This window comes from Amblyomma mixtum, chromosome 1, assembly GCF_055824585.1.
Source record: "Amblyomma mixtum isolate Tamu chromosome 1, ASM5582458v1, whole genome shotgun sequence".
NCBI lineage: Eukaryota > Metazoa > Arthropoda > Arachnida > Ixodida > Ixodidae > Amblyomma > Amblyomma mixtum.
In genome coordinates, this window is record NC_143012.1 from 97,559,196 (window position 1) to 97,574,095 (window position 14,900).

Sequence of the window (14,900 nt, forward strand, 5' to 3'; positions counted from 1 at the left end):
CCAACAATCTTCCTTGTTACCTATTGTCTGCGGCGTGCCGCAGGGAAGTATATTGGGCCCCGTTCTTTTTAACATGTACATTAACGATTTAGTGGAAATTGACAAAACAGTTAAATTTTTCATTTATGCCGACGACAGTAGCTTTCTAATTACCGGTAGTGACCCAAACACACTAGTTGTAAAATGTAATGAAATACTCGGTAAAATGTGCATGTGGTCACAGTCTAATTTTCTTAAACTTAATGCTACCAAAACCAAAGCAATATTATTTCGCGCCCGAAATAAGATTTTTAAAATGAACAGCGTACTACAATATCAAGGCCAACCTATCGAACTCGTCGAACAACATAAAATCCTAGGCGTAACGTTTCACAGCGATTTGAATTGGAACAATCATATCGGTCACATCTGTAAGAAGCTTTCTGTCGTTGCTGGCGCGCTATCCCGCTGTCGAATGTTACTTCCTGTAAAAGCTAGGCTTCAAGTATATTATGGTTTATTTTTCTCTCAAATAAACTATTGCAATCTAGTTTGGGCTACCACAACACAAACCAACATAAGCAAAATCAGTATCCTTCAAAAGAAAATTATGCGCCACATCGCAAATATTGATCCTGGCTTGACCACCGCCGATAGTTTTGCTGACTACAATATTATCCGAATTCATCACTTTTATGAGTATCGCATCTTGAAGTCATTTCTCTTTTCCACAAAAGAGTTCCAATCTTTTTTTAAACGTGTATCTTCATTGACACGCCACGAACACAATGTTGCTACCCGTAACACCGACCCTTGGCTCGTTCCTCATTTTCGCACCAATTATAAATTGCAGTCCATAAAGCACAATCTACCTGTTATATTAAATCGCCATAAAGATATGAATAACTTTTCACGTAAAAAACTACACGAATACTTTAGTAAATTGTAATTGCCTTCTTCCTCGCATTTTGTAGTTATATAACTATGTATAAGTGTCCTCTTTTGTGTGCTTTGTATATATGTATGTACTTTTTATATGTGTAAACTCTGTTTAACTTTTGTATTGTATAGTATTTCTCCGTATGTACTGCCTGTCGCTGCTCTGTAAACGTCTCCGGGACTCAGTCAAGGCCCAGTCGGTCCTTTTAGCCCGGAGAACGTTCCAGTGTATAACTGGAGAATAAATTGAATTGAATTGAATTGAAATTGAATTGAACCTCCGGCCGATCTCCCTCACTTCATGCGTAGGAAAACTGATGGAAACGATGGTCCGTGACCGCCTCTCAGAATATCTCGAGAGCAAGAACTCGTTTGCCGACACCATGTTCGGTTTCCGACCCAGTAAGTCCGCACAAGACATCCTTTTACAGCTTCATCACGAGGTTCTCGAACCCATAGAACACCCACACAACGACAAAATAGTCCTAGCACTCGATCTCAAGGGTGCGTTTGACAATGTTAAACACGGCGTCATACTAAAACACCTTAGCGAGATTAACTGTGGTCCTCGTACATTCAATTACATCAAAGATTTCTTAACAGACCGCTTGGCCTATATACGTATACAAGAGACCGAGTACGGCCCGTTTGAGATGGGAACGCGGGGCACACCACAAGGCGCTGTGTTGTCCCCGCTTCTCTTTAACATTGCTATGATGTATCTCCCGGCACAGCTGGCGGCTGTCGGCGGTGTTCAGCATGCGCTGTACGCCGATGACATCACCATCTGGGCCACTACGGGAAATATAGGAGAGATGGAGGAATGCCTGCAAGCAGCGGCGAGCATAGTTGACCACTATGCCACGTACTGCGGCCTCCAGTGCTCCCCGTCCAAGTCTGAATTTGTGCATATTCGATCTTCTCCGAAATGCAAAATCTCCGTTCAGCTTTCTCTCGCAAGCGGCCCCATCCGTGAAGCGAAGGAGCTACGAATACTCGGTCTCTTCATTAATCAACATCGTAAGGCAGACACAACTCTTGCCAAACTCCGCAAAGTCGGCGACCAGGTGGGCCGAATGGTTCGCCGCGTTTCCAACAAGCGAGGAGGGTTGCGAAGTAAGGATGCGATGCGGCTCGCGCATGCCTTCGTAACAAGTCGAGTACTGTACTCGACTCCTTACCTCCGCTTACGGAAACATGACGAAGATCACTTGGAGATTGTACTCCGCAAAATTTTCAAGAGAGCCCTCGACCTCCCGATATCCACTTCCAACGCACGACTTCTCGCGTTGGGGGTGGTGAACACCTATCGAGAACTCCGCGAGGCGCATCTCGTTAACCAATACACGCGTCTCGCCCAGACCGTGTCCGGTCGCCGCCTCTTGGACCGGTTACATATCAGACATGATCACCATACCATGGAACGGGTTCGAGTGCCAGAACTGTGGAGAAGCGCCCTCTACGTTCGACCCCTTCCGACTAAGATGAACAAGGAGGACCATAATGGCCGGCGCCAGGCGCGGGCGAATGCCCTGCACCGCCACTATGGCTCAAAGAAACACGTCTTCTACGTCGACATTGCAGGCCCCTACCGCTCCAGGGGGGAATGGTACACGGCTGCAATCATACACGAGGGAAAACAGGTGGACGGCCTCTCGTTCAGAGCGCCCAACTCAACGCATGCGGAGGAGGTGGCGATCGCCCTCGCAGCCTCCCATCCCGACTCTAAATTCATCCTCACAGACTCTCGAGGAGCCTGTCGTAACTTTGAGTTCGGTTGGATCACTCCACTCGCTCACCAAATTTTGCACCGCAGTACTCGCGACGGCGATCCAACTCATCGCTCAATCATATGGGTCCCCGGCCACCAAGGCATGCCAGGTAACGAAGCCGCCCATGAGGCAGCCCGCGCACTCACTCACCGGGCACCAGGCGTCCCTTGGAAGGAGCTTAACCCAGATCACAGCCCTCTCCTTTCTTTTAAAGAAATTAGTGAGCACTATCGTGCCGAACACCGGCGATACCCAGTTCCTATGAAAGGACTGGGTAAAGCTGGCGAACGAATTCTCCTCAGGCTCTATACAAACACCCTGCTGTGCCCGGCGGTTCTCAAGCACTTTAATCCTTCTTTTGACGGCCGCTGCTCATTCTGTGGGGAGGTGGCCGACACCATCCACATGGTTTGGGCATGCAGAAAAAATCCTTCTCTCCCCCCAATCACCCCTTCCCCTACCCGAGAGGACTGGGAGGCGGCCCTACTCAGCTGCCAGGAACTATCGGCCCAGCAGGCCCTGGTTCGGGGGACTTGTGTAGCGGTCTCGACCAACGGGATCCCGGAATGAGGGACTCCGACTAGTATTGTAAGGGGTGAGACCCACTAGGGGCCTCTCCCCGAGAACCTCTCTGTACATTACCAAATAAATGCTTTTCTCCTCCTCCTCCATCGTCGCTACATGGCGCACATGAGGCGCACACAGTCCGCTTTCCTTTCCTCCCGGAGGCAGAACGCTATATCAGAGGCGCGCTCTTTCCTTTCCCGCCAAAAAGGCTGGCGGCAGCGCTCCCGCTCGTTGCCCGCGCTTTTCATGGTTTTTGGCGCGCTTTTATACCTCGCCGCCACTCGCGGGGCCCGTCAGACAAGACCGCTTTGTTTTTCAGAGGTCGCTGGCTTTGAAAGAAAGAAAGAGAGAGAGAAAGGAAGAAAGAAGGAAGGAAGGATAAAAAGAAAGAAAGAAGGAGAGAAAGAAAGGAAGAAAGAAAGAGAGAAAGGAAGAAAGAAGGAAGGAAGGATAAAAAGAAAGAAAGAAAGAAAGAAAGAAAGAAAGAAAGAACGAAAGAAAGAAAGAAAGAAAGAAGGAAAGAAAGAAAGAAAGAAAGAAAGAAAGAAAGAAAGAAAGAAAGAAAGAAAGAAAGAAAGAAAGAAAGAAGGAAAGAAAGAAACGAAAACGTCCCCTGTTCCATTTTGCATCCTTCCTTATCTCCGCCAGTATGTTTCCCCGATGCACACCCTGCTTGGGTTCTCTTCATCTTTTCTTTTATTCTCCCTGACTCCCTTCTCTCCTCTGCTTCCCTGTCACTCCTTTCAGTCCCGATCGAGTGCCTCGCAAAGCAGGGCCAAGTGGACGGGACAGCCAGTGCTGCCGTGCGTCAAGCTTTCCTGTGAGCTTCGTTGCGAGCGAGTATGGCGTTCATTTAGGAGGAACTGCCAAATGCCCTTGGAAATAAGGAAGATTATTGTGAAATCAATGCAAAAACATTTCCGCAAGCAGCTGCCAAATGAATTGATTAGTAGTACAGGGTAATGTCCTCGCATTCAAATCAAATCGATCAAATCAATATTTTTCCCACTATATTGTACACAAAATTATTCTGTCATTCTAAGCACACAGTGCTTGCTAGCGACATTTGCGCCACATTTGCGACAGTAGCGATGTTTGCGCCACAGCGATTTCAGAAGTAAGAGTCATCTCACATTTTAGTGGGATGCAACTCGATAACAAAGCGGGAATTGGCCCTCAGAGGCGGCCCTCCAGCCAATGGCGTCGGTCGCTTGTAATGACGTCACGGCCGGTTGTCATGACGTCTGCAGAATTCTCTGCTCTCGTCTGTTTGGCGGAGTGAATGCGTGTTGCCTTATTTGCGTGATGTTTTGTCCTCAGTGTGTCTGTGAAATATTTGGGTATACCGTGTACAGGGATTCGCTGATTTTATGCTATCGTTTAACGGCTCACGAATGTTATTGTTCTCAACGAATCGCAGATTTTTTTTTAATATTTCTGCCATCTGAGGCCGAGAAACGACGGAATATTAGAAAGCCGCCGCGGTGGCTCAGTGCTTATGGCGCTGGGCTGCTGACGCGAAATGCGCGGGTTCGATCCCGGCTGCGGCGGTCGGATTTCAATGCAGGCGAAATTCTAGAGGCCCGTGTACTGTGCGATGTCAGTGCACGTTAAAGGACCCCGCAGGTGGCCGAAATTTCCGGAGCCCTTCACTACGGCTTTCTTCATAGCTTGAGTCGCTTGGGGACGTTAAAACCCCATATACCAAACCAAAAAGCTTTTATTTCATTCTGATGGCATGGCTATTATAAGGAGAGAACTTTATAGTGCATAACGAGTAGATGAACTAGAGACCCATTATATTACATCACTGTCTCACTGATTGAAGTCATTAGTAGAAAGAGTGTGCTGCAGTAATCTCATCCACTGCGACTGATTGGCGTGAAGCTTCGAAATGTTTGCTTGTTTGTTTATTTGTTTTTTATTCTCAAGGCTGCCGGCACTCGGCCTAATCACTTCGGTTGTCACTCGGGGCGCAACAGATACATCTGGAATGATTGTAGCCGCATGCAACTGCTTCCATGTTAATAGAGAGAGAGACTGTAGTAGGTGCTTTGCCTATCTTATCTAGGGGCTCTTTGTGAGCTTTAGGCGTACATGCAGGCTGGGCTCTATATTCTTACCGTCTATTTTGAGGGTAAAATAGGCCAGTTTCATAGTAGCAAACTACCCTGCTGAGTCGGATTTCTGTGATTGCATTCTGCCTTCTCTGATATTTTCACAGCTATGATTTTTGTTTTACAGCGAAGTTTTACGTTTCTCTGACTTCTTTTACAAGCATTATTTTGTTTCGCTGCTTCTAAACAAAACTTGCGTAGAAAAAAAAGCCTGCTTCTTATATCACTGCCATTCTTCTCTATTTCAGTGGCTTTGCATCTCCATGCCGACAAAGCTGAAGGTAAGATCAGCTTACTGTATACCCTTCTTTTTCTTCTAATAATGGGCCAAACGTAACGAAAAGTTGCATTAGATATTAAGTGTCATAGAAACAGAAAAACGTAGTTACTGGCAGAAACAGCATACATTTGTCTCACAAACAACAATTGTCTCACCGAGATACGTGGGACAATTACTTCGCGCCGTTACATTTTCTCAAAAACCAATGTTTTACAGCCGAGGAAGCAATATGAGAAGTACAGGGTTGGTCAAAAGTTCCCAGGCCACACGGTCTACTTTTCAGCGGCATATCCTGCTACTTATGACGGCAATAAAGCTATCAACATTGGCAAAGGTGACAATGATATTTATTCTATCGTCTGTAAATATTTTAGGCTTTGGGGGTGCCGTAACTGCCCGACTATAGCGCTCGAAAGCAGACCTTGTGGCCTGGGAGCTTTTGACCGACCCTGTACATTTTGTACCAGAAGCTCATAGGCCAGTGGGGTTTATTAATTCGAAAGCATTACTAGGCTATGTCGGCGGCTTTCTGCCATCGAAACCGGGTCCACAGCGATTGTGGGAAACTATAAGGAGATATCGTCTCAAAAATGGCTATAATCGAAGGACGATGATGTGAGGACGCGGCGCAAAGATTTTGGTGCCAATCGGATCATTAGTTAATTAGAGCCAAAAGAGTGACCAAAAGTTGGCGTGGTCGTACCAAAAGTAGCGCGAAATTTGAATCGCCGCAGATGCGGTGCCACGTACACATTACGAATTGTGCCACGTGATTGGCCCACGCGACCGGAAAGGTGGGCGGAGCCAACGCGCGGCGCGAAATTTGTATGTCCGAAATGAATACCGAGGTGGAATGGCGGGGGCTTTGGAGTTAATCGAAATCTAATCAATAATAACAAATTATAGAAAGGCCAGTAGTAAAAGATGAATTGAGGTACATCAGAGTCAATTAAAGTAAATTATAAAGTTAAGTAGAATAATTTTGTCATAATGTTACCTAATGATGCATTACAACTAATTAAACGTGAATTCGAGTAAATCGTTTGTGAATTAATTGTGTATTATGTGTTAAATAAATGGATAAATTCCAAATTAAATGAATTATGTGTTAAATAAATGGACTAATTGGGAATTAAGTGCGAATTAATTATGGAGTAAGGTGCATTAACTGTTGTTTAAGGTGAATTATGCAATTCGATTGTCAGACGTGACGTCACAATTGACATGGAGGCAAAGAATAGCAACTAGAGGCAAAGAGGAGGAATTAGAGGCGGTGAGGAGGCGTCAATGCTTTAGCATTACTTCAATGCAATTTCCGCAGTGCCCCCTAATTTTTTTCTAGGCCACGCCGTGTGTCTTGTTACGCATCCGTAACAGTCGAAATCTCTTGAAAGTGAGAGTCCTTGCTCTCACCTCTCTGATAGTCAGGACTTCCACGGATGCTGAAAAGCCCCACCGCACGGCTTATAACCAAATCCTCATGGTCTTGGAACTTTAGATGAAAGACTGTTCAAAAGTAAATGGAAGGCGACTTTGTCAAAAAAATATTAATTTCTTTAAATCTAAAGCACAATGGTCCATGCTTGTTGGTGCACAGTGCAATTCGCCCAATCCCAATTAGTCTGCACATATGTATTCAAGGATGCATGAATTGAGCGGGCAATGATTAAATTTTTTCGTGAATATTGCCTCCCATTCACTTTTGACGGCACCTGTACATATTCAATCCGCACTTTATGAACGGATGAGTTAATTTCTCTCAAAATGCGCTGTGTACGCGGTTTGAAGCAGCTCTTCTTCAGTGACTTATGTCGATGAAAGTTCATTAATGTGTGCCTTCTTAATTACCACTTTCCAAAGTTCATTTCAAACATTTCAGGCAAACACCGACCTCTGCCTATCATCTCGTGAAAACAGCTGGCAGGCTACTTGTAAAAAAATTCGCGCTCGGGGGCATAGTGCAATCGGCGAAATCGCGAATCGCGCCGCGGCGAACAAACACGCGAGCCATGTCGCACAGCAAACACGGTGCAGTTCCTCCGCCGCCGGACGTTCCGCTCGCTCGCCTGATCTGCGTCGTCTGCGAAGCGTCAAAGCAGCCGTTTGCGAGAGCAAACAGCCAATCACGCGCCTGCACAGCGTCGCTGAGCGCCCTCTCTCGGCCGAGGGAACTCGCTCGAATCAATTGTGCGCAGCACGGCGGCAGCGGCACCCAGCTGGTAGTGTGCTACACTTGGCCTGGCGAAAACCGCGCACGGCTGTGGAAGCTGCAGGGAGCTGGGAGGAGAGGGCCCGTCAATATATACTAGAGGAGGGTTTTGATAACTCTTTTGCCGAACGTGGTAGTTGCTTACAATACTCGGCTACACCCAGTTGCGTGTAACACTGCTGTCACGCTCTTAACATACAGCATCGCCTTCTATTTTCCAACGGCAGGCGGCGCTGTTAGGATGCGGCTCTCGCAGAAGAGCACTTTGATGCGGCTAATTAAATATTCTTTCTGTTTCTCTCACTCTCGGTGTAGTTCGTAAGGACAGCATGTTAGTCGGGTCTTTTTTGCTGTTGTTCATTACTGTGCTTGCGACAACAGAGCGACAGTATAGAAATATTTATTGCATCCGCTGACTCTGAGGCAAATGGCAGAAATATAGCCAGGGAAAATATTGAGAATTTTTCACTGCACACGTGAACAGTTCTGATACTTTTCAGGGAGAAAGCAAACAACCTAAAAGAAAGTTATTCGACGCTCGTCTTCAAGCTGTGAGTCAAGGCTGTGGTTTATTCCAAAGTATCGAAAGACTCGCGTCACGGAGGCTTCTTGGTTTCAAAATCTGGTCTGCATTCGCATGCGCTGTATAGTGAGTCCGCAAAGGTCGCTACACAGTATGCTCCGGTCACCAGACTCCGGCTTCAGTTTTTCGCTACGTTGCATTCTTTTTACACAAGACCGGACACCGGCGCATCTACGGGACAGGCAGACCCGCCCCTGCCAGAAGTCGATATAGCTGCTCTCCGGCGACGTACACCCTACAGCCCCTCTTTCGCACGCAAACACACGCTCACAATGGCGGACGCGCCTTAGCGAGTCCTGCGCCGTTTGCTTAGCTGGTAAACAATGACCTCGCCGTCCACGTAGGAGAGAACGCAGGAGAGGATGTATGTCGGCGCCACTCTTCGACCGGTATATATCGGTGCGATGGGGCGGCGGTCGCCCATTTGTTCCGGGACCTGTATATATACACGGGGCATGTCTATTTATATCGCCCGCCCGGTGGAACCAAACCATGGGCCCGAGTTCGAGTTTCGAGTGCTCCGCAAATTTCTCTCCGCATTAGGCCCGATGCCGGTCAGATTGGTGCGTCGGGTGGCTGCTGGAGAGTCTTGGAGTTGGGAGGAGAGGAGGTAATCAGTTTTTGTGTACAGCGCGCTTACGGCGCAGATGCGAGTTCGAGAGCGTCCGAGGCCTGTGTACATGTGGGAGGAAATGCGAGGCGGCGCACGCCGATGCAATTAAGCCTAATCGTGAGCCTCACGAGCTACGCGAGTGTTATATGTGTATACAAACGCGCAGCTGGCAGATGCGATTGAATGTTCAACGCCTAAATTGTGCTCAGGCGCTTCGAGTGCTGTGGCGGAAGGATAGAATAGATTTGCTGATGTCTTTAACTATCGTTCTTCCAAGCTCCTGGTACGCTCGAGGTCATAAGGCATTGCGTATACGGGCGTCTAGTTTTTCGACCACAATCTCTCCTCCATCCTTCGACAGATCCTCTGTCATCTGATCCTCACCAGCTGCTTTTCCCCTCTGCATTGCTCCTAAGGCTTTCTTTGCTTCCTCCTTCGTTACTGGCGGGATGTCCCATTGCTGTGCTCGACTGCCTCTCTCAGTGACATTCTGACTACATTCGCTACTGTATTGATTTGTGTAAAACTCTCCGGCTACTTTAACTACGTTATTCATATTGCTAATGACATTGCCCTGACATGACATGACATGACATGACATGACATGGGCTTGGGCAGGGCATGTAACACGAAGGCGAGATAACCGCTGGTCCCTAAGGATAACGTAGTGCATTCCAAGAGAAGGCAAGCGTATAGCCGGGGGCGGCCGAAAGTTTGGTGGGTGGATGAGAATAAGAGGTCTCCGAGGATACTGTGGCCGCAGCTTGCAAAGCACATGGCTAATTGGAGAGACATGGGAGAGGCCTTTGCCCTGCAGTGGGCGTAGTCAGGCTGATGATGATGGAACCATCGCGGCGAGAACTGTTCAATCAAACCGGACTGTCGCGCGGATGCAGGTGTTCAGTACAGGCTAGTAGCTCGTTTGCCTTTCACCGCTATTTTCAAGGTGTAACAGATCCAGGCCTACTCTGTCATTGCAGCCTCGCATTGGCACTGAACGGGTGTCTCTCTGGAAGCAGTGCTGAGCCGTTTTTGCCATCATGTCCCGGAACAGAGGCGAAGATTCGGGGGCCGTGGCCTCACCTTTCGTCGCCACTTATTGACGTCAATGCGCCATTCGCATATTTAGAAACAGGAAGCTTGAGATCCCGTCTGTAGTCATACTATCATCGTTTTTTGCCGATTGGTGACCGTGACTGAAGGACTGCTCACGTTCCACGGACGCGACGAACTCATCTTTCTTTTTTTGTGTCTCTATAATCTCCATCTACGTGTATATGCTTGATACGTGGAGATTAAGCCTTCATATTGTGCAGGAAGGATATATATTAGCGAGATTGATGCATTCCTGACCGCTAACTCCGCGATGAGGAAGGGAAAAGATGGAGGGAAGAGAGAGGAAAAGAAATAAGGTGGGAGGTTATATGATTCCATAATTTAACGGGCCGCGCGCTTTGCATTAGACGTATTACGCGTGCACGAGCTAGCACTCATGTCACAACACCCAGAACTCGTTCCTCATACCTGTTGACAAACTCCGCTTCGAAATCCGACAATCCCCTGCGGCTGCCTCGTTGAGGTCAGCAAGCAGTGGCGCCTCCTGTGAGCGCCCTGAAACTTTTGTTTATCGACATATTCGTCTTTTAGGCAGCTTTGAGCTGTTCGGCTAAATGCCGCAGGTGGCGCGACGGTCTTTCAACTTCTCAGTTTTGACCCAGTCACGGCGGCAGAGTTTGGGGAGCAAATTTTATGGGTTGTCTCACGACTTGTGTAATCAAAGAGCTCTAATTACACGGTAAAAGCAAGTTCAAGCGGTACAAGTGACCAAGGCGTATCGTGCGCATGTCACCTTGTGTCCGAGGTAGCACTGCGGGTGGGTGATTTCCTGATCGACCTCCCTGCTTTTCCTTTCTTTTCCCCCTCAATCTCATTCGACATAATGGTGTGAGGTACGGTTGATGTCCAGACATCTCTCCAAATGTGAGGCTATAACAACATTTATACTGTGCGACGCTGTACGGCATAGTTTAATGGACAACTCATGCTGAAGCTACGCCACGCCACACAGCAGAGCCGGATAGATCCTTCCGTCCACGAGAGAAAACTGTCCCGCCAAGGCCTCGATTAGGGACATCTCTGGACACTGTCTCCCTCTCTTCCTGGTCGCACGTAGCAGCGCGTTGTCTTCAGAAGAGAGGGGGGTAATGTCGCAGCGCCATCTGTCGGATAGCCGTACAATCGCTCCCCGGGAGGACGCCAGCTATGTCATCCTGCGCTCCGTTCAAGCGAGCAGTAAGAGCGGTCATTCGTCCAGATGTGGCCATCGATAGAGGAGGCGCTAGATCAGGACGCAAAGAGAACACGGCTACGTAAAGGGAATGGCTTTCCGAAGATCCACACGACGCCGCCGAACGTCCCCATGTGACCGATAGTAGAGTTCATACTTCAACCATTATGCCGCCTCTGGGGCTACTTGCACAAGGATTTTGCAGCACTCGTTGAGATAGAATCTACTTTTCAACGCAACTCCTAGTATTATCCCCGGCGGCTCTAGGGATCGAACCCAGCACCTCCAACATATGAGTTGGATACTGAAACCACTTGTAAAGGTGTCTGGGAGAGAAGTACTATGTAGTACAATCGAAGGGAAGGGGAATTATTTCACTCACGACCATCTTCACTGTCTTAATCACCTGCACAGATAATCAATCAATGAATCAGTAATCATCAGCAGCCTGACTGCACCCATTGCAGACAAATACCTCTCCCATATCTCTCAAATCAACCCTGTCCTTTGCCAGCTGCACCCACCGTATCCCCGCAAACTTGTTAATCTCATCCGCCCATCTGGCTTTGTGCCGTGCCTTGCTACGCTTTCCTTCTCTTGGAATCCACCGCATTACCCCTAAGGACCAGCGGCTATCTTGCCTTCGCATTACACGCCCTGCCCAAGCCCCCTTTTTCCTCTTGATTTCGACTAGGATGTCATTAACATGCGTCTGTTCGCTCACCCACTCTAACCTCAATCACTAAACAAATAAATAACCCTCACTCTAGTCATTAAGTTATTGTGACAGGCAATCGTAGGTAGGTTGTAGGTTTTGGTGCGAAGTACAAGGGACCTCCGCCAAATCTAAAGAATCATGTGTAAAGAGGAAGTCAGTTAAAAAAAAAAGAAAACGCCTTAGTGCCGAATGGTGGAGTGTGAAAAAAAAACAAAAATTAAAGCCAGAATCGGTAGGGCGAGGTGGAGTTAAAGAAGGAACGGAAGTATAGACCTCCTTCATGTTTGCAAACAAGCGAGGTGGCGCTGCGGTCGCTAGAGGGCTCGCGGTAGGCAAGATGCCAGGGAGTGGCGACGAGTTTAGGTGGTGCAGAGCCGGTTTTCAAGACTTGCGTGTGCGTTTTGATTTTCTGAGAATCATAACAATGGTTGATGCTTTCAACTTAGTATTCCTCGAAGTACACGGGCTCGCGTTGGCCATGTACGGCGTATTTCGACACGGTGTATTGTATTATGGCTAGGACGCGTTTTTGCCGTTGGTTTCTACCCTAGGCATTGAACACAGTAATGTTTTGACACTCTGCACTAGCAAGAATGATTTTACCTCGGGACAGGGATGAGGGAAGTACTGGCGTTTTTTCGGCAGAGCCTACGTGCGCTCACCGTCTGTTGACACGTGTCGCGCAGTGCGAAAAGTGGGGACAGCGTCGATCGTGTCCCAAACTCATCTGCCTCGCGTAACCGCTGTTTTTAGCCGTCAGATCAGGTCCCAGCCAGGGCGGCTTCTCCCCTTCTTAAACTGTCGATTTGGATAGGGTGAAAAGTTTGGATTCCTGATACTATATTCTTTCCTAACCTTGGGTCTTCTGTTTGGTTACGAAAGATTATAGCAAAATATTCAGTAGAAATTCATAACATTACGGTTTTTAGATCTGCGGTCGTCAAAAATTGTGAGGTAATGGGTTTTCTGATGGTCCTGGCACGTCGCGAATTCTGCGGGTTTCCGACGACGGAGCACCACAATGGTAGCATCACTTCGAAGAAGAGGGATCAGCGGTTTCGTTGATTTCAGTGCCGCATTTCTTTGACCAAAGCGAAAGCGAAGAGGCCATAAACGAGGGAATACACTTAAAAGTTTGTTTTGTGATCTACCACATTTTCTGATTGGCATCACTCAGCCCTTCGTAAATTTGTAACGAATGTAATAGAATGATTCTATTTGTCGAGAACGATTCCAGAGACATTGAGGAGTGCAATAAATCTCTCCATTTTTTTCCTACAGGAGCAGTAGTATGCTAGTTATTTTTATAAGAAAAGTACTGAGAATCTAAAAAACGGAAGTAATAGCGCCATCATAGAGAATAGGGCTTTGGAAACATGCTGGCATAAAAAATTTCCGCACGTTCTACTTTAGTATTCAAGACCCGGGGCGAATTGACGAGTGTGTTAATTATAATTATCCAAGAAATTTACCAGGTATAGCTGAAAATAAAACGCATCACTGAAGTTAGCAGAGCAATTTCATATTTGCACCAAATTTGTTTAAATATATCATGCATTAATAAAGAAAACACTTTTCATTGCCTCATCCCCTGTCAATCTCGCTACGTGCGTGTGATGGTAGCCCGCCTGCGGTTGCTTCTTTCCAAACAGGCTTCGCGGTCATGTACTACTTCATGAAGCAGCTTATGACACATGTATGATGCAATGAAAAGCATATGGCTTTTATCACACTTAAAGTACGCTGTCCGAAGCATGCCAACGTGACCGCGCAAGATTGTCACAACTTACCAGACTTCTTTCTACTAGAATGAAATAATTATGTCGGTCATGTTAAGAAATAGTTGAAGTATGTATTAAACGCCCTAAAACGCGCCATTATACGTTCGTATAACTTCTACACACGTTAAAACATGCTGTGCTATCCACAAAATAACGCACTCCTTGGTGGGTTGGTGGAGAGTGACCCTACCGGCGCCCGTGCACATCAGCTCAGGGTAATAAATACGTGCGCAGCTACATACATGTTTTTTTCTTTTCCTTGTGCAATTTTAAGCGTACCATGCGGTTGTTCAGGTGAATGAGCGCGGCAATTTCCCTGCTATGAAGTACGTTGACTGGCAGCGCCGGTCGACACCCAGACTTCGCGCTTCTACTACCGCGGCCCATTTCCTAATGAGGTATTTATATGCGAGAAACCTATTAAGGCTAATCTAATTTTCCATTTATGATATTAGGCGGATCCAGCAGCGACGCAGCTGGTCAGTACATGCTGCTTCTGCAGTGCGCAGCCACGATGCAGCCGCCGGTAGCTGCGGCAGCTGCGGTAGGCACGGGCAGGCGGAACCTGTTTTGCCTACCATGCGAAAGTCGCTACTGCCATCAGCGCCACCGCATCTCTGTGACGTCGCGGGGTGAAGGAGGTCTATAGGATCTATTACCAGCAACAGCACAAGCAAAAGAAGCTTGCCCTACCTCGGGGCTTTTAATAATATTTTTTTCTTCCTCTTCTGTTCATCTACTTTTTTTCTTGCTTCGTTCTTCATTTTGAAGACAAAAAAGCAAAATGGTTATTTTCTTCGCGGTAGAAGAGAAGAAAATAGTAAAGCTGATGTACTTGTCTTCACCAGGAAGTGAATTGGTTAGTCTGAAGATATAGTGGCTGGTTTTGCCGAATTAAGGGAATATTTATGGCTCTTGATGAAGCAGGTGACACTGCGGATGCTATGCGATGATGGCCGTATTCTGCTTTTGGCGGTGTTGTTGTTTAGCCGCACGGAGCAATGCGTCTGAGGTCGTTACCTTGCGGGTCTTGTAGTGTGGAATGCATAGTGGCT

The 14,900-nt window shown here is 47.3% G+C and overlaps 1 protein-coding gene across 2 annotated transcripts in view; it reads left to right on the forward strand.

The window, feature by feature from the left end:
• LOC149367277 (tyrosine-protein kinase transmembrane receptor Ror-like) overlaps positions 1–14,900 on the forward strand; it is a 368,881-nt gene that overhangs the window by 156,033 nt on the left and 197,948 nt on the right. Inside the window, exon 2 of one of the 2 annotated variants that reach the window (XM_089554884.1) lies at positions 5,623–5,655. The exons of the other annotated variant lie outside the window; for it this stretch is intronic. Coding sequence (XP_089411010.1) covers positions 5,623–5,655 — 33 coding nt within the window. The remainder of the gene's footprint in view (positions 1–5,622; positions 5,656–14,900) is intronic. 2 annotated transcript variants of the gene reach the window in all.